The 27,022-nt window shown below is 41.4% G+C and overlaps 1 protein-coding gene across 1 annotated transcript in view; it reads right to left on the bottom strand.

The window, feature by feature from the left end:
- Window positions 1–24,772, bottom strand: part of TDRD3 (tudor domain containing 3) — a gene marked incomplete at its 5' end in the record, with an annotated part of 104,930 nt that extends 80,158 nt beyond the window's left edge. Inside the window, one exon of the mRNA XM_080613211.1 lies at window positions 24,732–24,772. Coding sequence (XP_080469337.1) covers window positions 24,732–24,772 — 41 coding nt within the window. The remainder of the gene's footprint in view (window positions 1–24,731) is intronic.
- Window positions 24,773–27,022: the final 2,250 nt, after the last annotated feature.

Consider the following 27,022-nt stretch of genomic DNA (forward strand, 5'->3'; position numbering starts at 1 on the left):
AAACCCTGAGTTTTAGATTTCCCTATATAGAGGTTAAAATAGGAACTACACCTTCAAAGTATCTGCCACAATATAATTCAGACGGCCTATAATTTCTCAGGAATTGTGAATTTAAAGATTTGTAGCATTATTCCTAGCATCATTAGTATATTCTAAGGTAGTCACAAACACAGCACACCTTTTCTCTACGAACTTTGACAGTGTAAACACCCAGAAGGTTTACCACTACAATTATGGCTGCTTAATTAGGACTGAAATTTTCATATTTAGTTTAGCCTTATATTATTTTTTCTAACTACAGGAGAGAAATAAAAAATTATCAAAATCTAATCAGTAAGAATGAACTGCAATACACAAACATAAGTATGCATTTAATTTCCCATTAAATATTCCTACATATCTGCTACTACATTAACAGTGTAACATCACTCATGACAACTCACAGCATAGTGAGCAAAATCCAGACAACTCAGTGAGCTACAAAAAAATTTGGCACTAAGCTGTGGTGGGTGCCACCAAAGCTGCTTTATCACTGCCTGCCTCAGCTGGACAGTGGAAACAAAACATAACAAAATGCTTGTGGGTTGAGATAAAGACAGGGAGAGATCACTCACCAGTTACCACCACGGGTAAACCAGACTTGGACTTGGGAGAAATCAGTTTAATTTATTACCAATCAAATAAGAGTAGGACAATGAGAAAATATAAATGAAATGTTAAAACACCTTTCCCCACCTCTCCCTTCTTCCTGGGATTAATTTTACTCCCAAATTCTTTACCTCCTCCCCACCCCAGCAGTGCAGGAAGACAGGGAACAGAGGCTGTGGTGGGTTCATCACACACTGTCTTTGCCACTCCTTCCTCCTCAGGGGGAGAACTCCTCACACTCTTCCCCTGTTCCAGTGTGGGGTCCCTCCCACGGGAGACAGTCCTCCATGAATTTTTTCAGTGAATCTTGGTCACAGGCTGCAGTTCTTCACAAACTGTGCCAGCCTGTGTCCCCTTCCACGGGGTGCAGTCCTTCAGGAACAGACTGCTCCAGCTAGAGTCCCCCACGGGGTCACAAGTTCTGCACAAACCTGCTTCAACGTGGGCTCCTCTCTCCACAGGGCCACAGGTCCTGTCAGGAGCCTGCTCCAGCACAGGCTTCCCTCGGGGCCACAACCTCTTCCAGGCATCTCCCTGCACTGGCATGGGGCTCTCTGTGGGCTGCAGGTGGAGACCTGCTCCACCATGGACCTCCATGGGCTGCAGGCACAGCCTGCCTCAGCATGGTCTGCGCCACAGGCTGCAGGGGAATCTCTGCTCCTGTGCATGGAACATCTTTTCCTTCACTCACCTTGATGTCTGTAGAGTTGTTTCTATCTCATGTTATTCCTCTCTCAAGCTGCAGTTGAGTTGCCATTGTGTAGTGTTTTTCCCCTTTTCTTAACTATGTTATTCCACAGGTGTTACAACCATCGCTGATGGGCTCAGCGTTGGCCAGCAGCAGGCCCGCCTTGGAGCCATCTGGCATTGGCTCTATTCAGACACAGGAGAAGCTTCTGGCACCATTTCACAGAAGCCACCTCTGTAGCCTGCCAACCACCAAAACCTTGGCATGGAGAACCAATACACAAGTTGTCATACTTTAAGTCAAACAAACAAGAATTTCAACAGGGCATGCTGCATGGTTTTTACCAAATTAAAAAGCCTATGCTGAAAATAAATTTATTTACCAGCTGATGGTATGAAGAATCCATGTAAAATATTTCAGACTGAAGATTTTATATTCCCCAGGCAACTGTAGCATCAAAACATTACAAGAATATGCCAAAAATTAAGGTACTGCAGTAACACAGATCTTGAAATCTCCATGTGGTTAATTTAAAGAGGTGTCTATTAAGGTACCTAGTAGTACTGAGACACCATCAGATTCCAGCTCAGATGCAGATCAGACTCCTGTACATTGTGTGTCCTACCTGCCAGCCCTTAGGCTCAGCCAGCTTTAGACACCTGCCTGTCAGGTAACATAACTGAGCCCTCCTGCCTACAGGACTTGGCACTCAGCTCACATGGGCACACTGCCCTCTTCACTTACAACGAGAAAGCAAAGCCTCTGCCACAGCTGCCATCCATAGAAGAGCGATAACAACATTCCTCTACCTCACAAAAGCACTGAAGGGAAAATTGAATTTGTGGTAGGATGCATTCAGAGACAAAAAGTGGACATTTTCATGAGCAAATTTGGAGTCTTTTAATCAACAATTAAACATTAAGCAACACAGTTGTTATACCTCATATTCAGAAATACTGCAAAGACCACACACACAAAACCACGCCCCTTCCTCTGTTATCTTCCTCTATGTCCACGGAAAAAGCACATGAAAAAAAGCACATGAAAAAGCAGATTTATTCTATATAAAGTGATTTATTACATCTGTTGCTATAATTAGAAACATAATTAAAAAGCAAAACCAACTAATATTGTCTACCATGGTTAAAAAAAGTAAAAATATAAAAAACACTGGACTGTATTACACATCCATCTTAACTATGGGTAAATAACCCAGAAAACGAATACTCCTTTAAAAAGACTCAGGTGTAGAGGGACATTTTATGAATCATCACAGACTCCCTGAACTGGGACTCCAGAACCAAAAGATGAAGCACACACCACTAACTCATCCAAACCTCCAGAGCCTCAAAGGCACACAATAACGGCCGCCTTAAATTAAAAAGGAAGCATTTATATGTAAACATTTAGGTTGGAAAAGACCTTTAAGACCAAGTCCAGCCATCAACCTAACACTGCCAAGTCCACCACTAAACCATGCTTCTAAGTGACACATCTACACATTCTTTTAAATACCTCCAAGGATGGTCACTCTAGCACTGTCCTGTGCAGCCTTTTCCAGAGCTTGTCAACCCTTTTGATGAAGAAATTTTTCCTAGTATCCAATCTAAACCTCTCCTGGAACAACCTGAGACCATTATCTGCTGTCCTATTGTTTGTTAGGTGGGAAAAGAGGCCAACACCCACCTCACTACAGCCTCCTTTCAGGTAGTTGTAGAGAGTGGTAAGGTCTCCCCTGAGCCTCCTTTTCAACAGACTAAACAACCCCAGTTCCTCAGCTACTCCTCATAAGACTTGTGCTCTGGACCCTTCACCAGTTTCGCTGCTTTTCTTTGGACATGCCCCAGCATATGTGTGTGTGTGCGCACGTATGTATTTTTTAATATATATAGATATGCAAAATCTACACAACTAGACACAGGTAAAAGCAATCTACAACTGAACAGGTGCCATCCAAACAGTTCTTACTAGATTCAGTGACCCTCACTGCAAAGGTATTTGTGTATTTGAATCTGAAGGAGTCACTCTGCTCCATTTGCATTCACCACAGTGAATTCACCACAGTGAATAAGTGTTTCTTATCTTGGGCTCCTAGCTTAGAAAGAGATGAATGGCCTTCTGGAACTGATTATTTCTGTAAATTTAATGGAGACTTAACAACAATCAGCTCAACAGAAGCATCTACATTTCAGACAACTAAATTTGGACAGAGAATTAAACTTGTGTCTACTGTTGGAGCATAACTCCTGGATTACAAATTCTTGACAACAGGCATCAAGACAAGAGCTCTACTTTCTGAAGCACAGGCTAACGTTTACCCAACATCAAATGCAACTCTAAAATAGGCTTTAAGTATCCCAGAAGAGATAAAGTCTCTGCAAAATACGCAGAATCATAATGCTAGGGAAAATTCTTTCCTGAGAAATAACAATTAGAAGTGCGTGTGTGTACATAAAATCAAAGTCTTCTGAGAATCCCAAGAAATTCTCCCATTTCCTGAATATACAAGGACAAGTCCATCTTAGAAGCAACTATACATGTGCTTCCTACTCTTTTTTCCAATAAAAAGACAGAAGCAGCTACTAGACAGTCAGACTCGTAGAAGACTTGCCCAAGAAGCTAAAGAATCATTTTACCATCCTCCACCAGTGACTGAACTTGTTGGCTCACAAAAATAATCCAGACTGATCTGGATGATTTCATGGAAACTGCTATTTCAAACTCTATGTTACTTTTACACCTACAGCACTGACAGCTGCAATAGATTTCCAGAAGCATGCAGAAGGGAGACAGTTAAAGTCGAGATGACTGAATGACATCTCTTCTGGAAATCACCATCTCCAAGCACACAGAGCTCCCCAAATCTTAGCCAGCAGGACAGCTACGGACATAAACTGCTTGCATACTCCAGTCGTGAATATTTTACCACCAGAATGTAAATGACTGCCTCAACATTAAAGAAACCTATGACAAGCAAATAATGCACATAACCATAGTATCTCTGAATGCCCGGTAATGCAAGTGTCTTGTCAGAAAAAAAAAAAAATAAAAAGCTATTATTTCACTACGAGGCACCAACCTAAATTTCTACTTTGTGTAACTCAAATCTGCCATAAGCAGTATGCAGCCAGTTAACAGTAGTGATAATGCAAAATCTGACAATCGCTACACTGCTTCATCCTATGTGCGCCACAAGAAAATTCCTCTTTCTCCAGTTGATTTTACAACTGTACTTTCATATAATTCAGGAATAGAAAAATAAAGCTCTCAATAACATATCCAAAGGGCTATATTGAAAATCTGCAGGTTTCTTTCAAAACCTAGATATTACTACACAAAAATTATATTAAAGACACACGAAGGTTTCAAAAACAATACTAGAAGAGAGAGAGAAAACATTAGAAGTTAGACTGAGGTTTCATAAACAGTCTTTTTATGTGTATTTATACACTAAACTTCAGACACAGGCAACACCATAACATGCACATTCATTTTCAATAACAAGTATTTGCAGTCCACAATAAATACAAAATTATGCTACCCTTAAGATTTTTTGGTGGTTATTATTGTCAGGATATTGTCACCAGAGAATCCAAGTGAACAATATGAAATACCTCAGACTGCTTTCAAAGGCTTTAGTAAGATGAAATGACATTACCTTCCTTTTACAGTATGAATTAAGTACAGTTAGATTTTGGTTAAAAGTATCACATGGACAAGCATTACCTTTGAATGCCCTCCTTGAGGCAATCACACTTTTTTTTTTGTCTGAGTAATTAGCATTTTCATACAAATTTAGAAGTAAGCAGTGAATGTGCAATAGTCATAAGCTCCACACTTCTGAAAAATCCCAGCTCCAGCTCTCCTCATACAGCTTTTCCTCCTACCCTTTCACTTCTCAGCCTTCTGCATATGATGCAAAGCAGTCCTCTCTCAATCACTGTCCAGAAATAAGGAGATCGTCACCAAAGTGTTACATAAAGACTCAATAACATCTATGGGGAGGCAGGTAAAGAGTACTGCTCTAAGTATGCTCAGACAAAGCAACTGACATTTGGCTTGCCATTTTTTTTATTCTAGTAATACGAAGCTGAGTGGTGCGGTTGACACACCTAAGGGAAGGGATGTCATCAGGAGGCGCCTGGACGAGTGGGCCAGTGTGAACCTCATGCAAGGTCCTGCACACAGGTCAGGGCAACCCCCTTATCAGTACAGGTGAGGGACTGAAGGGATTGAAGGCAGCCAGATGGAAAAGGACTTGGTGCTACTGGTGGATGAAAAATTGGACATGACCCAGAAGTGTGCGCTCTCAGCCCAGAAAGCCAACTGTACACTGGGCTGCATCAAAAGGAGCGTGATCATCAGGTCAAGGGAAGCGATTCTGCCCCTCTGCTCTGGTGAGTACCTGCAGTAGTACTGCATTCAGCTCTGAAGTCCTCAGTTCAGGAAAAACATAGACCAGCTGGAGCAAGTCCAGAGGAAGGGCACAGAAATGGCCTAGAAGATGACAGGCACTTGCTCTTGATCTCTGACAGGTTAAGGGAGGAGGTGGTAGTGAACAAAACTAATGCATCAGGATAAACAGAGAAGTTAAGTTCTGCGTTCCGATTCCCAGGGAGAAGAGAACCACATGACTAACTCAAGTTAGGACAAGTCATGGTGCCTCATAATGTGATGAAAAAGTGAAATCTGCAAAGCAATGCTGAGGACCATCATCTTCCTTATTTTGAAGACATCGCTTCAAATCAAGATAAGATGTGCTGAAAACTTCAATTTTCTATGAAGTTAATGTCCTTCAAAAATTATTCTCTTACGCTTTGACGGATAACCATCCATCAATAACTAATTAAAAACCCTATAAATTAAATCGTAAGAGAAGAACATCCCCCTCAGCCCTTTTTGTTTTGGACAACTTCTGATAAAATCCTTTCTGCACCTGCTGAAATTTTATCTACCTCACAAGACTTTCAAGAAATGGTCACTTCCAACCTGAAGTGGAATTATGAGCTTAGTTTCTGCTTCTAAAGACATGAAGGGATTAAAAGCACTTTACTGCAGCTGCACATTTTCCTAGCAAAGAATAACTGCAGTGGGTAATTGTACAACAAATAACATCATGTACAAAAATAAGAATTCAAATCACAGCACTGCATGAACATTAGCATCTCTCCGCAGTTTCAGTGCTAGGTATCTGAGCCTTTGTCAACTCCTCCTGTTGAAGTTTTTCCAAATGTTAAAATACACACAAAGGAAAGAAAAAAAACCACCACCAAACTAGACTGACTGACTCACTGAGCCTAAGAAGCAATTTGCCCAAGATGATGAGGCAACTCTAAAGGAAGTTTGGTTATTTATAAAACATGGAATGACATCAAAGAAGAAAGACTTTCACCATGTGTATATTAGGGATTTACAGACAAAGCACTCTCACAGAGGAGGCAGAATGCATGGTTCAAGTCCCCAGGGCCTAAGCTGGTATCCATTTCACCTATGCTGAAACAATCTTGCTGCTGAGCTAATAAACGTAAGAAAGAGAAGACAGGCACTTTTGCCATCTTTCTCCTGCCTCCTGTTTGTATTCAATACTTGGAAAAAGCAAACACTTCACAGGTTAAATAAATCATTTCATACAAAGTCTGATTTCTTCCTTTTTGTTTCAGCAGACAAAACCAAAAGTTTCTTAAATGCAGTTGAATTCAATTACCCTTAGAAAGCAGTGATTATACATTATGCAGTCTGTCTGGCAGCCCTGTCACACCAATGAATTTTAATCATGCAGGCCAATTTCAGCCAAATTTGACAGAGAAACAGAGGTCTCAAAGACACTGAGTTCTACTAAGTTTCACAGAAATGGGCTGCTGGCTAGAAGCAAGACATACAAATTAGCAGTTGCATTGTGGAAAAGGGAAACAGAACTTGGCTCTCATCCATTTTGAGCAGCAGCAATAAACTGGTCTATCAAGGCACTCGCCTAGCTCCAAACCAGCCATAACACACGCTGGTGCTTGCCAAATGGAGAGAGATGTGAAGAGAAGCCAAATGTGTTCTGCGGTAGGACAGACCACAAGAAGGGAATGAAGGCATGATAGTACACAGGCATTAGAGAGCACCACGGGCACTGCAACAGGTGGTCACAGGAGTCAAAGCAGAAAATTTAGGATGAGTTCACTTTAGGAGCTGAGGGCACAAGCTTGAAGACAGCCACATTTTCATATTTCCATAGCTATCAAAAGCTTATTTTGGGACCATTTTTCATTTCGTCAGAGTCACGTAACCATTCAATGCTATGACTGAAAACCACACTTTCTTTAATGCAAGCTACTTTAATGCAAGTTTATGTCATGATATTCTCATTAAGTAATAGTGAAATCAAGTGTGTGTCACAACATTTAAGAATAATATTAAGCTAGAAAAATACACACTGAAATAGACATCTTCATTATGCAGAAAAAAAAAGCATTCACAGTATGTGATAGGGTCAGGACTCCAATGGATGCAGGCGGACAAGAACCCCCTGAAGTAAGACATCTCAAGAAATAACCACCTCTCAGCTGAGTAGTCAGATGAAGAGTGTCATCAGTTACAAGTAGTAGACCAGGTATATCACCAAGCTAAACTTTTTTATTTTTCATGCTTAACAACATAGGAACATACCCACACACAGTCACCAAGTCTCACAGAAGCCCATGCAAGCCAAGCTGTACCTCTTGTAACTGCAAAAGACTGTTCACACTCTTAAACTTGCACGTAATTTATCATGCATTATATTTAGCCTAATAATCTGATAACTTGCAGAGGGGAAAGTTCAATAATACCACATCTGCATTACGTCACCTTTTCTCAGTCATTTGGTACTGAGTAATGACAGAGACGGAATGATACATACCTACAAGGTATCTCTCTTCATTGTTCTCTTTTTTGTTTGTCCTCATCAGATCACTTCTTTTCCTAAACAATCCCTCCCTCTGCCTTCTGTCTGCCCCTCTTTTTTTGACAGTAACAAAGCTGAGCAAGCATATGGAACGCCTTTCTTCTGAAGATTAACTACACAGAACAGGCTTCTTCAATGTGACAAAGATTGAAGAAGGAATATAACGTATCTAATGGTTGCAAGTGACATTATAGACATAAGAAGGGATTGGTTATTCACTGTCTGAAAATTAGCAAGTGGGAATCTCAGCAAACTTAGGAAAAGGGTGCTTCATATAAAGTTGTCATTCAGTGCTCTGTGGCTGCTAAAATTTTACATAGGTTCAAAATAATATTGCATAGATCCAGAAACTAAAGGAAAACATCCAGCTGAGAAAATGGTGGGGGAGGGATAAATAAAAAACACAACTAAAAAAAAACCCCAATAACTCAATATTTAAAATCTGGGGAAACACTCTGAAACATCACCTCTGCTTATTGTCACACTCTCTGGCTTCTCTACAGACATCAGTTATTGGACTTGATTAAAGGCACAGTACTGGGACAGAAACTTTGATCAACATAGCAAAGGAAAGCACAAGATCATTCACTGTAGAGAATGAACAAGGAAAGATGTGGCTGGCGAACAGAACAATTTAAGTTTCTTGGATGTATAGAAAGCTAACTCAAAATACCACTTCCACATAAAATGAAAAGATCTTTCATCATTCATGTTAGTCTCCAGTTCATAAATTTGAGAAATCAGAAGTTTAAGTAGCTGCTAGACTAAAAAAGGCATTCTGGTAATGGTTCTTATTAAGTACTTCCTATATATCACATTTTCTATAACCAAGTAGTACCTTATAGTTTTTTCACCACACATCAGCGTAGCTTGTGCTAGCATAAGCACATCAAAATTGTATTAACGTAACTAGTTTACAGTTTAAAAGAGATGCACAACTTTTCATAATGGAAAATAGAACTTATTTTCGATTTTTCTTTTGGGGAAGGAGGGTATAGGAGATGACATGCTAGTAAGTACTGATCTAGGTAAGAAGCACCACCATAGCAGTTCCTTGGCCAAAAGGAGCATCACAAAGCTCAAAGATAAGCACTGATTCATACCCCTTGTAATCACTGAGGTTGGGAAGCGGCTGGACAGAAAGCAGCTTCTCGGGTTCATGGCAAAGAACAGGGTGCAAAGAGTAACAACACGCTAGGCTGCATCAGCAAGACTATAGCCAGCAAATCAGAAGATGTAGTTATTCCTCTCCTCCCAGCACAAAGACATGTCTAAAATATCATGTCCGGTTTCAGGGGTCTATTTTATGGAAGAAGACCCACAAACTGAAGACAGGCTACTAAGATGCTTTGGGAGCAGGAGCCCATATCACAGGAGACACTGAGAGCATCATTTTGTCCGTCAAGTTTGTTCAGCCTGAAGAAGAGAAGGCCAAAGGGGGAACTCATTCCCCTCCACTTGTCCCCACTATCTGAAGGTGCTTTAAGAAGACAAAGCCAATTCTGAGAGGCATGGAGTAAAACAATAAGTGCAAGAGACACAGGCTGAAATGTGGGAAATCTCAACTGCACATAAGGGAGAGGAAAAGTTAACAAAGAATGGCTAAGCACCAGAGCAGGCCGCCTCAGTGGTTTGAGCCTCAAAGCTCAACTAGGCAAGGCCTCCTAACTTCAAAGTCAGCCCTGCTTTGAGCAAGGGCTGGGACTAGGATGGCCCCTCCAGAAGCTGTCCAGGAAAACATTTTTTTCTTTACTTATATCTTGAGTATCTCAAAACCAAAGCAAACCCTGGCATCTTTGTAAGAATTAATTCCTAAAAACACGTTCTCAAAGGAACATTATGTGCATCTTTTTCCAGTACAGATACTTAAAAGTCAGCTTATTGAGACTGGAAAATGTAATATGTAATATTCACACATATAAGTAATAAATGATGGTATCTTTAGTAGATCAAGTATAATCTGACAATTTTTAATCACCTTATTTAGCTTATCAGCTGTACTCATGAAGGAGACTATTTCTCAGTATTTCTCAATTCAAGCTGTAAAATCTCACTTTCTTACCACACGGAAACAGCACTGAACCATAAAACTACAAAATGAAACTTCGAAACATTATTAACTGTGTTTTGTTATTAAAGCATGTCTTCCATATCAGTGTCAAAAAGCTGCACCACTACTGCTTCAAGACACTTCGTATTAATTTCAGAAATAAGAGAAACTTAACATCCCCAGTGCTTGCTGACTCACAAAGCACGATGTTAAGTAAATGCCTTCAGCTTTACTTGAAATATTTAAAGCAGGATTTTATCACCAACACAAAGTTGCCAAGAATAGCTGGTAAGCACTGCTCTTACAGAATTGGTTCGAGTGTTTCAGCTAAAATAATACCAACTTTTGAAGACACCCCATGAACATACTTACCTCCTACATACCAAAATTGACAAAAACAAAGAAAAGAAGTTACAACCTGCTCAGAAGATAAGCATGAGAGATGACTACTTGCTACTGAAAAAAAAAAATATGCGTAACTGAAAATTACAAGCAGAAAATATTTTTTTAATAGCTGTGATCAAAATACTAAACTGTGCTTAATACACATGTCCCTATTACTATTATAGCATAATTGTAACATAGCACAGCATATTTTTCCATTTAGAAAAGTTATTTTCAACCCTGCAGAAGTGGCAGGCATCTTTTTATTCTATCTTATGCTAAGAAACAGCCATTTCTACAAACCTTTAAAACTAGATTTATAGCATATTTACAAAAAAGCACTCAATACAAGCAGCATGAAAGCATGCATACCCTTGCCACATAAAAGAACATACAGTAAACTACGACATGTTTACAATTAATTTGAAAAGCTCTACAGCTGTGGGATACTCCTGTCACTCCAGAAATACAAATGGGTTCTGCCCCTTGATAGCTTAATGGCATCAGGGTACACTGTGCACTGGTGTCTACTAGAGCCTTATGCTCCCGTGGCAGTGACGTGCCAGGCCATCTAATCCATACAGTTCAGTAACTCCAGTTGTCCCTCTCCTCCACCTGGCTGGAGGTAGGTAGTCCACCTGCCCAGGTGGCATACAACATCTTCCTTGAAAGCGATACTTTCCCTTCATGCCTGACAGGAGTCGCCTCCAATGGCTGAGGGCTTGTACCCCTTTTCCAATCACCTTGTCAATGCCCCCTTCCCTAAAAAGGGATCCCATCAACTTGGCTTCCCTACCCTCTAATTTCAGGCTACTGGCTCCATTCTCCCAACACTGGCACAGGGAAGTGACAATGTGCTCACGTGGATGATGGCAAAATCTTTTTTGCATATCTTGCAGCTCAGTCAGGGATAGGTATCAGCTGGTTACCACCTCATTTAGGAATTCTTCCTCTTTCCCAGTCAGCAACTGCTTCTATTCCTAGTAGTAGTCTGCTTCTTCCGTTTCTTCCTCCTGCTCTTAGATGCTCCTTCATTCCTTACTAAATGAGTTTCCAATATATCTTCTTGTGCATAGGGGTGACTGATAATGGCTTGGGTTAGTTCTTTAGTTCAGATGCAATACCTGTTGCTGGGGTGGGAATAGCCGTAGTTTTGTCGTCAGATCGAGAGACCTTCTCTTCTCCTTGAGGGTACTGAGTAATGTTGAGCATGAGCCAGGCCCCAGCACATCGCAGTGACTTGTGTCCTCAAACTGCCAGGACAACAGCATGCTTTTTCCAAATATTTAACTAGTTTTTCCAGATTATGCATTTGTTCAGGGATGAAGCTCCAAATCACTGGAGGTGCCAGCTGTCCTAGGCATTTGCCCATACTATCCCACACATCCTGCCACTTATAACTATCCAGCTTAAGGGTAGATTACTGGATAGTATTCTTAAATGATTACTTAACCCTAAGCAAGACTTGAAATGCATTCAGGAGACATAGTAATAGGAACACGTTGGTTTCAACTTCCCAAGGATATTGAAAATAATCAGGAGCAATTGTAATTAACCTGGAGGAGAGGGGGAAGATGTAGGAAGACATCTGCCCCATTGCTTGTTTCTCATGGGAAAAAAAGTAAAAGGTGTAATTATTACTAGTTCCCGGTAGATGGCTCCCGAAGTACGGAGATGACTGCAACGCAGAGCACAAATACCAGACTAGTCTCAAGATCAGCAATTTTATCATAAACCAGTGTTACAAAGTACGAAAAAATTAATCCAGCCCTCAGAGGCAATAAACAACACAACAGGGAACATAAACAGCAAGTTAGGTGCTACAACCCTAAGGACAAGCACAACAACTCTGAGAGCAAATAAATCAACATTGTGATTAGCAACTATTAAACTACTAATATAATGAATGTTTATAATAAATTTGGTTTAACTCACTCTGGTCATATCTGTTATGTCAACCCTTCATGCCCCATGTTGGGCCAAAAAGGTCCATCATGGTTTAACCCAGCAGGTAGCACAACAGCCACTCACTCGCTTGCTCCCTCATAACCTCCCTTCCCAGTGGGATGGGCGAGAAGAGAATAAAAAATGTAGCTTAAGATCATAGAATCATAGAATAGTTAGGGTTGGAAAGGACCTTAAGATCATCTAGTTCCAACACCCCTGCCATGGGCAGGGACACCTCACACTAAACCATGTCACCCAAGCCTTCGTCCAACCTGGCCTTGAACACTGCCAGGGATGGAGCATTCACAACTTCCTTGAGCAACCCAGTCCAGTGCCTCACCACCCTCACACTAAAGAATTTCTTCCTTAGATCCAATCTAAACTTCCCCTGGTTAAGTTTGAACCCGTTACCCCTTGTCCTGTCACTACAGTCTCTGATGAATATCCATCCCCAGCATCCTTATAGGCCACCTTCAGATAATGGAAGGCTGCTAGGAGGTCTCCACACAGCCTTCTCTTCTCCAGGATGAACAGCCCCAACTTCCTCAGCCTATCCTCATATAAGAGGGGCTCCACTCCCCTGATCATCCTCGTGGCCCTCCTCTGGACTTGTTCCAACACTTCCATGTCCTTTTTCTGTTGAGGACACCAGAACTGCACACAATACTCCAAGTGAGGTCTCACGAGAGCAGAGTAGAGGGGCAGGATCACCTCCTTCGACCTGCTGGTCACGCTCCTCTTGATGCAGCCCAGGATACAGTTGGCTTTCTGGGCTGCAAGCGCACACTGCCGGCTCATGTTCATTTTTTCATTGACCAACACCCCCAAGTCCTTCTCCGCAGGGCTGCTCTGAATCTCTTCTTTGCCCAACCTGTAGCTGCGCCTGGGATTGCTTCCACCCAGGTGTAGGACCTTGCACTTGGCAGGTTAAGCTTCATAAGGTTGGCATCAGCCCACCTCACAAGCGTGTCAAGGTCCCTCTGGATGGCATCCCTTCCCTCCAGCATATCAACCGAACCACACAGCTTGGTGTCATCGGCAAACGTGCTGAGGGCGCACTCAATCCCACTGTCCATGTCACTGACAAAGATATTGAACAAGATCGGTCCCAACACCGATCCCTGAGGGACACCACTCATTACCGGTCTCCAGCCGGACATTGAGCCATTGACCACAACTCTTTGCGTGTGGCCATCCAGCCAGTTCTTTATCCACTGAGTGGTCCACCCATCAAATTGATGTCTCTGTAATTTAGAGACAAGGATGTCATGTGGGACAGTGTTGAAGGCTTTGCATGAGTCCAGGTAGATGACGTCAACTGCTCTGCCCCTATCCATCAGTTCCACAGAATATAGTTTAACCACAGAAGATAGTTTAATAGAACAAAAAAGGAAGAGAAGATAACCACATGGTAATACTTAAAGAATTAGAATACACAAACCAAGTGATGCAGAATGCAATTGCTCATTACCCATTGATCAACATCCAGCCAATTCCCGAACAGCAGTCCAGGGCCAGCCTTCCCCCTAGTTTATATGCTGAGCATGATGCTATATGGCATGCAATAACCCTTTAGTCAGTTGAGGTCAGCTGCCTGCCTGTGTCCTCCTAGCTTCTTGCACCTCACTGCCTACTCGCTGGTGGGGTGGTGTGAGAAGCTGCCAAGACCTAGACTTAGTATAAACACTGTTTAGCAACTAGTAAAACATCCATGTTATCACCATTATTCTCATCCTAAATCCAAACCACAGCACTATAACAGCTACTAGGTAAGAAAACTAACTCTATCCCAGCTGAAATCAGGACAATCAGCTGCACATGAGCTATAGAAATCTGATTCAACCACTGACCTACATACAAGTATAGGTCTAAGAAAACCATGAATGTGATCAGCCAAACTACCACAAAACCAAGCTAGGTATCCGTAAGTGCAGTTTGAACGTGGAACCAGGAGCATACTCTTCCTAACTGGTAGTATTTTTTGTTACACTGCTTGCAGCCATAGCAGCAATGTCTTACGAGAACATACACTTTTTCAAAGTTATTTGAATGTCTCCAGAGTGGGAGATTCCACAAGCCCCCTGGGCAGCCTGATCCAGTGCTCTGTCACCCTCAGTGAAAGTTCTTCCTCAGGTTGAGGTGAAACTTCTTGTGTTTTAGTTTATGGCCATTGCTCTTTGTCCTGTCACTGGGCACCACTGAAAAGAGTCTGGCACCTACCTTTGAGATATTTATATGTATTAATGAGATCCACTATCAGTCTTCTCTAGACTAAACAGGCCCAGCTCCTGCAATCCCTCCTCATCTATACAAGTATTTAAATGTTGAGGTAACATACTGTATACTATATTATAAAAAAAAAAAACAAACCACCACACCAAAACAAAGTGAAACTTTAACAGATTGCAAAACGTTAACATGAGTCTTTACAACTACTTAATAGAAGAGATCTAGCGATAAGTACACACAGTGTTATCTAGCAGTAACAGCAGTGATGCAAAAATGTCAAACTTTTCCAGGTAACACAGAGATGTGCTCAAGATAACCTCACTAAGTCTAAGCTTTGATAAGATAAGCTTTCAGCAAGCAGCACTGCTCTAATACAGCAGATGCTAGAAACAGCCCCTGCAGTCAGAAAATACCAGACAAGAGCTCTTGCGTGCTTTGCTCCTTGAGAAGAGTTGTTACTCCATGACATATAATAGGCCACAGCAATTTGAAATACAAAAGTATTTTAAGAGTTTTCTTTCTTCATCCAATGAAATTCATTATTCTTCTTACTCAGATACAGGCTGTGAGTACTGTTTCTCACTCACATTTCTCCAGGAAAACATTGGCAGGCTCCCTAAAGTGTTAAAGCAAAAACAAATATTGTAAGGCTGGGGCCGTGCCAAAGACACAGCTACATGCCACTGAGAGTATCTTGTAGCTGTCTGAACATACCATGGCTTTTTTTCCTCTGGCTTTCCTCAACGGCTCCTTTTCAGACATGACACAGCACAAGAAGCTTCTAGCCATTCCTGGAGCACTATGAGACAAGCAACAGGAAACAAAAAGCCTGTCTTGAACACTCTTCCCAGGCAGTGCTCTCTCACAAAGCAGCGACTTTGGCAGTCTGTTTTCTAACTAAAGAGTAAGCCTTCGCTTGCTGTCAGTTAATGTCAACGCTCCCATTTCTAATACCTATTCCACATTTCTCAAAGTGAAGGGCTCAAAATTATGCCAATGCAAGAATTCCCATTGTTCTTCAATTACTTAAACCAGTTCCTTAAATGTGTGAAACAGCTCAAAGGTTGCATGAGTCCTAGAGTTGTCCAGTATTCTTAAATTCTGACACCTCACAACTATGCATTATATTAAGTACATAAAATGTGATTAAAAACATTCACATATCCATTCATCCCCCAGAGAGCCTTTCCTTCTTTCTGTCAGCTGTATTAGACTCACTGTTATTGGAATTAAATATCCTCTTTTTGCTCTAGAGAAGTAGAAAATGTTCTCCTGAAAACACAAACAATATGCACATCTTGGAGAATCAGTCTTAAAATTCTTTTAATTATGTTGTTATGCCTATCACAGAATAAGCAATCTATAAAAAATTAGCCAGTGAATAGGATATTAAAAATTCAATGTTTCTAAGTGTATTTCTGCTGAAGGTGAAGCTTCAGGACAGCTTCTACATGTATTGTTTACGTTCAGCTGTACTTTATCCAACAGTAACACTTATGTAAAATATGCACAGATAAAAACCTAGTGAGTATCAGTTTGTTACAGGTATGAATGACAAACAAACCTCACTTCAAAATCACCAGCTACCCTCCTACCAGCTTGCTGCTCAGTGATTGAGGGTCTGGGGAGTGTGAGCACACAGAGACTTCAAGAGAGAATAAAAACCCCTGTCTCGGATAAAAATCTATCTCAGAGTCTCATAACATGATTTCAAAATGCAGAATCTTTGCAAAGGGCTTTCTCCTGCAAGCTGATTCATCTATATCCAGCATCTACTCCAAATGCCTCAGATTTCCACTGTCTAGAATGTACAGTCTTTCTGACTACTAATTTAGATCTCAAAGAACACACAAGTTTAAAAGACATCTCCTTTAACTTTTGCTCAAATTGTAAGAGACACTGACCATCAGGAAATCATAGATTTCTTGAACACACTGTTGCTTTTATGAACCCACTCTTCCATTGTGAAGTTCATATGGGTTTGTTGGAAAAGGCAAATAATAATCAAGCATGTTGCTATTCCATCCTGCCCAAATCCTCTCAATTCTCTACCAAAATCACTTTCTTATATGATCCGCTTACACTATACTCAGAAGCAAAATTTGTGGGAGGGAAGAAGTAAATCAGCACAAAACAGTCAGTCACAATAGTGTTCTAAACTCTACCCAATCACTTTGTTTAGGCAATTACATCTGTTAGTTTTCCAATAGACAAATTGATAGAAAATATTCTGAAATACAGCAGACATTTCCATCTCAAAGATAATGTGCAGTGTCTCAAAGAGCAGGAGAGTCAAAGAGCACGTGAACAAGAGGAAGAACGAGGAAAACTACTACATCATTGAGTCAAACCCATTAAGTGACACTTGTCCTAATAAGTATCTGCATCTCAAAACGTAAATAACTTCTGAAACAAGACTCAATACAATCCAAATTTCCAAGGACTCAACAAATGAGAGTAGCTATGGAAAGCCTACACACTCCTACAGAACTCATTGATTGGAGAGAATCAATACAAGACATATTATATCAAGAAAAGTAAGGCCACTGAAAGGGTGACTGTTAAAAAAAAAAAATCTGTAAAGGACTTTCACCTTTAGGTGTGTTACAAGTAAACTAAGCCTTTTTCCTTCCCTCTTTTCTTTCTGTTGCTGAGTAAAGGGTTCACAGTAGCAACATCTTCACTCTAAGTTGCAACAATTCTATAAGTCAAGGACAACCAGTACTAGTTCTTCAGCTTCCTACCCTATTATTCTGAGAAACCAGCAGGTGAAGTCTGTCTCCCCAAAGATGATCCATAAATCAATTTGAGATTAGCATAACAAGAGGAGGAGAGTCTCTCTCAGCTGCTAATGGAAACCTGAAGGCTGAGTTGCAGTAAAGCAGTGGAAATTACAACTGAGGCTGAGGACATAGGGCACTGTCACACTTGTCTTTTCTCTGACCTGTTTCCAATAGACCTGTTCATTTCTCTCCAAATTCCCACTTCCTCTTCCCCCACCTCTAATCAAGAGAAGAAATCCTTTCTTCAGCAGAACTGCAGTGTGAAGATACTTACTTAATGTAAAAATAAGAACATAAATGGTGCTTTTACTTATGCTGTCCAGGTCTATTTGACACAATGTCCTTCTTTCAAGGTGGCTAGAAGCAGATGATTCAGGCCAACAGTGTAAAACAGCAAATATTCAGAAGTGTCTGGAATAATACCTAGCCTTCAGCCATTTCAGAGCTGGTAGTGCAACTTGACTGTAAAGTTCAGTATTCAGTGCATCCATCCCTACCTGACTTCGCCTAATTGCAGTTTTAACCCCATTATTCTGCTCCACAATATCATGCAACAATTAAGTTCCACAATTTAATTACACATTGCTTGTAAAGCTACTTCAGTTTTCATCAGGTAGCAGGTTTAATTCACCGGGTGGCCTAATTCCTGTGTTAAGAAAAATAGCTACTCTTGCTTTCTATTCATCGTTTCTGTATGATCTATGGATTTTATAGACCTCTATCACCTCTCTTCCTATTGTTCTGTCTTCCAGACTAAAGATCTTCATCTTCCCAACACAGACAATCTTCCACATTGCTCATCTACTTTTTCATTATGAAACCCTTGCTGTGCTGGAGTGGTTACATTAATGTACACTGTTAATGATTTGGACGCACCATTGATACACATAATTCCCTAGCAATTATTTTATTCTGTGTGAACATTTCCCCAACGTTCTGATCCCTTCTCCAAGTAAGTAACATTAGCAAATTTAGACCTCACCACTGTGTAGACAGGTTAGTATTATTTTCCCCTGCATGACCATCATTTGACATTCACCAAAACTGAATTACATTTGCATGTGAAATCACTGGGCAACACTATCATAAAATTTTACTGCAACTACCCATCAATTTAGATTTCACCCATTCTCGTATCACAGAAGCATAGAATAGTTTGGGTTGGAAGGGACCTTCAAAGATCATCTGGTCCTACTCCCCTGCAAGGAGCAGGGACATCTTCAACTAGATCAACTTGCCCAGAACCTTGCCTTGAATGTCTGCAGGGATGGTGCACCCACCACCTCCGTGAGCAACCTGTGCCAGTGTTTTACAACCCTCATTATAAGAAACAGCTTCCTCACATCCAGCCTGAATCTCCCCACTTTTAGTTTAAAACCACTACCTCTTGTACTATCACAGCAGACCCTGCTAAAAAGTCCTTCCCCATCTTTCTTACAGGCCCCTTTTAAGTACTGACAGGCAGCAATAATGTTTCCCTGGTGTCTTCTCCTCTCCAGGCTGAATAACCCCAACTCTCTCAGCCTTTCCTTATAGGAGAGATGTTCCATCCCTCTGATCATTTTTGTGGCTCCCTTCTGGACTCTCTGCAACAGGTCCGTGTCAACAAACTGCTATGGTGCCACAACATTATCATTCTTAAGAGTATTATTTAACACAATGAACTCCTGGATCCCAGCAGAAATCTACTGGTAACATTTTTCCATCATGAAACAATCATTTATTTATCTAGTTCCTCATCTTTTAATCAGCTGTACCAATCCACAGGATAACCTTTTGTCCTTGGCAAATAAGCTTTGGGTTTGGTCCTTGGTCAAATATTTCATCCATTTTCAAACCAGTCTGCTACTAGCTTTGGTAAGTGCTGTACAATTTCAGTGTTGTAGCATTCAGTGAGCAATAATCTTGCAGGATTTGGTGAGTAAGAGTTCTACTTTCATCCTATGTACTGCCTGAAGACTACATAAACCTCACTAAGTTCTCCCTCTTCAGTTTTCTGTTCTGCAAACATGTTAGCCCCCTACCTCCTTTCATCACCTTGTTTTAGCTATCCTTCCTTGCACCTTTTTAATTATAAAATGTAGCCCTATATCTATTTCTTGTAAGGGCTGAGACAATTCCATCCGATACCAGTCATTTTTAACACCTTTCACCTTCTTAAACGTAATAAATAAATAAATAAATAAATGGTGTCTGTATTAGGTTTTTGGAACAGTTTTTCTTAACAAAAGGTAAAATGCTGAAACTTTTCTGCTTCTCCAGAGTGAAAAATGACATAAAGAACTCAGGTTCTAACTACCCATTATTGATGATCCAGCAAGAGTGCAAACCAATCAGAGCAGCCAGTAAGTGATACACCTTAATAAACAAGAAATGCAACAATGTGACATTTTGGTTTGTACTGGCACTTTGAGATTTCAGGGTACCAACCAAACTTCACAAAATGACAACCACCAGAAAAGGAGCATCAAGAACCTCAAAACAGATGCATCTCTCCTGTGAATCACTGTGTTTTCCCTGTGTCTAAGGAACATCTTGTATCCAGCCTGGGCTTGCTCCGCATTCAGGGACCAATTTCAGCTGAGTTTTCCAAAAACATTTCAGTGGAACAGCAAAAGAATATGTAGGAAAAGTAGATCATCTTGCAGGATCCTGGAGCTGACTACTTTGCCAAATGCCTGATGCACTCTTAGAGGTGTTAGATTCACCCTTGTGGGCACTTCCTTGTGTTCCCAGGCAAGCACCTGCTCTTGCTTGGATCACATCACATGTTCAGTCCTACAAGAAAGCAAGTCTGAACAGACCAATCTTCAATCTAAAGTTACCCAGTATGCAGCACATTACTTGATGAAACACCAAAAGTTCAGTTTAAAAGTTTGGTATGTACCAGCCATCTATTTTTCACTTACAAAGTAGATAAAACCAAAATTGCACAGATTTAAGAGTTTTCTCATGGATCACTAGCAGTATTCTTCTGTTTCCAAGCAACAAGCCAAATTTCAATTCCTCCTCATCTCTGGGAACAAGTTTTCATAGCTGGAACATTGTTTACATGATTTGCCAAATATGTGAATTTTTACAAGACTATATATATTTTTGCTATACACTGTTTCATGGCATTATACACTGCAGTAAAAAAAAAAAAAAAAAAAAAAATCTGTACTACTTGCAAACAACTCACATGCACATTTAGTTGTACTAATAGGTTTTTTAGTTATCGAGTTTGCACATCGTGCTTTCTTACATTCAGAAATCAACCAGACCCAAGATCTGCAGGACCACAGGCTAAACCTGCTGTAGGACATGGTATGTTGTTAACTTCTGAGAATACATAGACATTTCCAGGTAATTCCCAAGTTCAGCAAAGACCTAGAACACTGAAGAGGTCATGCTTGTCATATTCTCTTATGAAATGCCACTTGACTTCCAAAACACCAAACAAATAATTCTGCTGCAAATGAGTGAGAAGTGTTGTGCCATTCTCACTGTTTACACAAGGAGGATATATTCTGCAGTCCTTCTGGACTTCACTTCTAGTTAGAAAACTCAATTCAACAACTCGGGTTCTATTAAGGTCTATATTTTAATGGGAACAATGGTTCCAAAAATTAATGAAAGTAACTATAACAACACAAAAAGGTAACTCTGTCTGCCCCTTAGCCTTCCTTCTCATGAGCATCTGGGAATTAAATAAGAAGTTAATAGAGAACTTCTGCTCCAAGACAGAATATCTTTTTCACTGCAGTATAATACAAACACATTTTATCTCAAGTCAATCTAATTCCAAAGTACTCTGCAGTGCTTAATAAAAAGAACTAAGCCCAAAAAATGCACACTTTTAAAGAGAGGTGCAAGGACATCTCTTCAGAAAAACTGCAGTTCTGCACACAAACTACACAAGTCTTTTACTCATTTACATAGAAGCATAGAATTATCTGGGTTGGAGTGGACCTTAAATCCCATCTAGTCCCAGACCCTCTGCCACAGGCAGGGACACCTTCCACTAGACCATGTCACCCAAGGTTTTGTCCAACCTGCCCTTGAACACTGCCAGGGATGGAGCGACCACAGCTTCTCTGGGCAAACTGTTCCAGTGTCTCACCACCTCTACAGTGAAGAATTTCTTCCTTATATCATGAAACACCACTCATAAAAACCCACATTCTCAGCTTTAGCTATCACTGTTACATTTACTGAGTAGGGCCACTTCATCTTTCAAAAGCTGGTAAAAACGTAATTGATATACTGAAACAAGCTTAAAAGGCAAACATTATAAACTTCCAGGCAATTTTACAACTGGTGACTCTCTCGCAAAATCTAGCTGGGAAAAAAAAATATGCATCTAACTACTATTCTACATTAACTACACTGTGTTACTGCTTTACTTGAAAAATAACTTTGTTTTGAATTCAGAATCGTAAAAAAAAAACAATTGCAGAAATTCACATAAATGAGTGTATATATTAAGTCTCTTATCTTTAAAGATTTAAGAAAGCTATAGTAAAATTCAATCAGTATAGCAGTATCTTACAAGCTTGCAGATTTGCTACTATGGAAGAAAAACGGTTTCTTACTTGGTTTAAAAGGCCAAACAGTGCTTCTGCAGTTTAAGTAGGATCAGATTTTAACATATAAACTCAGCTTCATCTTTGTACTAGAAAACTTACCATTTTGACATGAGGTGACAGCAACAGTGACAACCAAGTTGGTACAGAACATGATTTAACCACCAGCATAGTCAAGTATAGTCAGAAATATACTACATTAAATACCACTGAAAGCTTACTTATACACGTATTAAATAACTTTAAGATCTAATAATAATATGAGAAAAGTCATAAGACCAACAGCAAAAGTTAAAAGCATAGATGTCTAGTTTATTATTCTTTTCAAAGTGCACGAACACCTAAACAAGATTTCTGAAACAAATCTCTTTCCACCTCACATTACTCAAAAGTATACGCATTCATCTCCCCTTCTTTCACACTACCCTTCCCAACGCAACTAGGTTAAGGCATAAATTCCAGGGGACCTGATAATCAGCCCATTACTTGGCCGATCATCTTTCAGTCTCTGTCTTTGGCTCACACCCTGCAGTACTGCAAGCATAACAAGTTTATAGCTATTTAAGAGTATATGCCCCCAAGGAGAGAGGCAAACACTGCAGAATAACAGATCATTTCAGAGGCGCCTCATATTTCTACTGCTGAAACCCGAAAGTCATTTACCAACGGCACTGGTTCAACTGACAAAGAAGTAAAACAACTAAGAATTGAAAACCATGTGATAAAACTTTGGATATGCAATAGAAAGCAAGAGAAGAAAACTACGAAAATAAAAATCACTTTTATGGAAAGGTTTCTCTTTTTCAGAAAGGAGTAAGCATGGAAGAGGAAGTGGATGAATTTCAAGTTACAGGCAGAAGTTCCCTTTAAATAAGCTGATGCTATGAAAATTAGCACAAAATTATGATCCTTCCAATTCAGCAACAGCCAAGAATCACAGGATGAAGGTACTCAAAAGCGTCCAGAGGAGGGCAACAAAGCTGATGAAAGGGATGGAAGGCATATCCTATGGAGGAGCAGCTAAAGACTTCGGGTTCGTCTAGCTTGGAGAAAAGAAGGCTAAGGGGCGATTTCATTGCTCTGTACAACTGTCTCAGGAAGGAAAATGGAGAGGGAGATGCAGATCTCTTCCTTCTCTCTGGGATTCAGGGACAGGACACATGGGAATGGTTCAGAGCTGCATCAGGGGAGGTTCAGACTGGACTTTAGGAACCATTTCTTTACCAAGAGGGTGATCAAATACTGGAACAGGCTTCCTAGGGAGGTGGTCAATGTGTCATGCTGGTGTTTAAGAGTCATTTGGAAAAAGCCCTTAGTAACATGCTCTGTTTTTTTGGGTGTTTTTTTTTTTTCTTTTTTAGCTTTTTTGGTCGGCCCTGGAGTGGTCAGGCAGATGGACTGATGATGACTGTAGGTCCCTTCCAAATGAACTATCCTAACTCTAAACCATGTGACTTCAGTCCTCATCTTTTCCAACTTAGACATACATCAAATCACAGTCCAGAAGAACCACTAAATTTAACAGCAGAACAGAAATATCCCCAAAATGCCACTAGAAGTAATGAAGCTTCTCGTCACTTGAGCAGTTTTTCCTCAATTACAGCCAAAGTAAGTCTTTTTGGGTTTAAATAGTTAGCACTGACCTATTGTTTTGGTGAAAAATTTCTAAGTAGTTAAAGAAATAACACATGACTACCCAAGTGCCAATAACAGAAAAAGAAATCAACCTCCAACAGTGCCAAAACACCTCTAGGCTAACAAATGAGAGATTGCCCTACATACCTGAACAGCATAACTTACTGAAACACATCGTTCCAAAACAGACAGGCTGTGCCCAACGACTGGTACCGTATCGAAAACACATATACCTGGGTTCAAGCCCCACATGTGTCTTTACCCTACTTCAACTCCACTTTCTCCATTTTATCTCACTTGCTGAAAGGGAGTGCGGTGCAATTAAAAGTAGTAACAGTATCAGCACGTACCAGGCCTCCTAGCATCTGCTATCACCGGCACTTAGCCGAGGCAGCCCCCGGGAGAAGGCAGCCAGGAGGGGAGGGAAGCAGAAAGAAGGGAAGGCAAGCAGGCAGGCCGCAGCGCAGCCTCCGCCAGCCCTCTCAGGACCGCAGGCCCTGGGGAGGCCCATAGCCCTGCCGGTGGACAGCCTGCCCCGGGTGGGGAGCCGGGGTCACCCCCTCCACAGGGCCGTCAGGAGAGATCGAGAGCTGACTTCAGCGACGAGCACAAGCCGCTCCCGCTTCAAGCGCGCCGGGGGGCGGTACCACCCTCCCGTAGGCACCGTGACCGGCTGCACGCTGGGACTCGGACGAGGATGTTCCCTCACCGCTGAACACTTCAGGAACTAGAGAACCCAGAAACCCTGAACCGCCCTGAGAATTACCCGCAGAGATGCGTTTGCGGCCGGCCGTGGCCCGCTCCCCGGGGCCTGGCGGCACAGTCTCGGAGCAGGACAGGCCGCGGTGCAGCCGAGGACGCCAGCACTTACCAGCCCGCCTCGCAGAGCGCCGCCCTCGCCTTGTCGGCCATGGCGCCTCCCGCCGCCGCTCACCCGCACAGCTCGGGGACGCGCGGTCGGGTGGGCGCGGGGACGCTGGGCGCTGCAGGGAGCCCCGGTGCTCGAAAGAGGGAAGCGGGACCCGTTGATTCCCCTGTCCCTCAGGCCCTCTCTGGACACTCGGCCCGACTACAGATCCGGCGAACGGGAGAGGGAGGGAAGGGAGGAAGGGGCGGAGGCGGCGCAGTCAGAGACGAACAAAGCCCGCGACCGGCTATTACGGGAACAGGGGAGGCGGTCGGGGAAGTTGGTAGCGCCATGGCGGGAAAGGGAAGGAGTGAGGGCAAGGGAGGTGCAGCACAGACTGTGTTCCCTCAGGCTGGGACTGCTCTGTCTGTCTGCGGAGCGCCTCATACCGACCTCGGAAAAGCCTCTGGCGGCTAGCATCCTTGTAGTAGCGGGAAGAGTTTGTTTTAAAGGTGTTTCGTCTATATATGATATTACTGTTGATGATGTCCGTGCTCTCAAAATAGGCGTTGTGGGTGGGAGGATGTTTATAGTCTTTAGAGTGATGAGATGTAAAAATCTTCCTGTATCTCTTCAATGGCTTTTCTTTGTTTAATGCTTTGCCCCAAAATGCAAGGCAGTGAAGTGAATGTTTGTGATCTACCTTTTTAATCCTTTTTAATACAATTCAGAATAGCACTGTTTAGTTACTGGTTCTTTAAGTGTCCAGTTACCTCATGTTCAGGTAGTGGGTAGGGTGAGAGTGCTTTCCTCTCTGTTTTCTCTTTCTTCCTGCGTTTGGGAAAACTGCCAGGAGGTGACTGTGAGCAGGTCAAGAGTTAAGAAAATGCCTTCCTGAGTCTTGGTGCTCAAGGTTCTGCAGGTGAGGGCAGCTGCCTTCCAGAAGACACCATTCGCTTTAGTGAGTCACATTTGGCTATTTCTTTAACCCACTGATGTTAACTGTTTTACTGCACTGAGGTTTTAAAACCCAGCTACGTACTATGTTAGTCTATTAGAGATGCACTTTTCATGAGTCAGTTTCTGTGCAGCATAGTCAAGTCACAGTGTACAGGTTTGAGGTGGGTTTCTTTTGACCCCTGCTTGAAAAACTGCTATTTGCTATACCGAGTAGAAATCACTCAGGAGTCTTGCACACAACAAGCTGTGCTGATCAACACTATTCTCTTTTGTATCTACAGATTGTATACTCTAGAAGGAAGGCTTTGTCACCAGTGCATGTGGTATCCTGTGTAGCTGTTGCTTTTCAAGAAGGTACATATCTTTTTTTTTAAAGCAATAATTTATAAAAAGAGAGAAGAAGGAAACAAACACTGTATTGTTCAGGTTAATCTGAGCAGTGTCTAACATTACGCATACCCTTGAAGATTTTCTGATATGGAATCTTAACAGAAAGAATGTACTCTAGCCTTACAATAATGAATTCCCACTTAAAACAGAAGACGGACACATGCACAATGAGTTACCACTCAGGGGGATTTAATCCTTCTGCTGGTTATTAAAAAATAAAAAATAGCAGAGGGAGCATTATTAATAGGGAAAGTGCAGCAGTGCATTTTTTTATGGAAGCTCATAAAAAGCAATTGCAAGAACTATCTATACAGAGTTCAGAAAACTGAGCCAACCCAGCCAGCCATACAGTTTATGGACTGAATGACCATATCACTTGTTTGGATTTTCAAAGGTTGTGGAGTCCCATATCATGACAAGACTCCCTATGAATAAAAGCTACCGAAGGAATAACATCAAGGAGAACTAACTAACAAAAGAGCCCAGAAATAGACCTACTGAATGTCTTGTACCAAAGAAACTCTTAAATTAGTGCTGAGGAATGCCATAAAGTTAAGCAGAAGAGCCACACTGAAATGTTGTCAAGTCCCGCTCTTGACGCACATTTAACAACGGTAGCAGCTGCTGACATGGAGAAGCATCAGCAGATAGGTAGAAGTGTAGTGCCTGTTCAGACACTTACTATGCAAAATAAATGGGAATAAAAACACCTTGCATTTGGAGTCTGACCTGACTGCACATTAGATGATCGAGAAAAGATTGTAAACATTATTGTAACTTGAAAGAGGCTGCCCATAGAACCAATTAGCAAGGGATGGAGTGTGACCTAGGAGAAGATAATGCAAATGATGGACTTTATGCAGTACATCGTATTAATTTAAGACATGGAAGCTTTTGCTTACTTAAATCTTCATCAAAATCACCAGGGAATTATACCAGCAATTTACACCAGCTAGCTGTTGCAC

The sequence above is a fragment of the Psittacula echo genome, assembly GCF_963264785.1.
Source record: "Psittacula echo genome assembly, chromosome: 3".
Classification (NCBI taxonomy): domain Eukaryota; kingdom Metazoa; phylum Chordata; class Aves; order Psittaciformes; family Psittacidae; genus Psittacula; species Psittacula echo.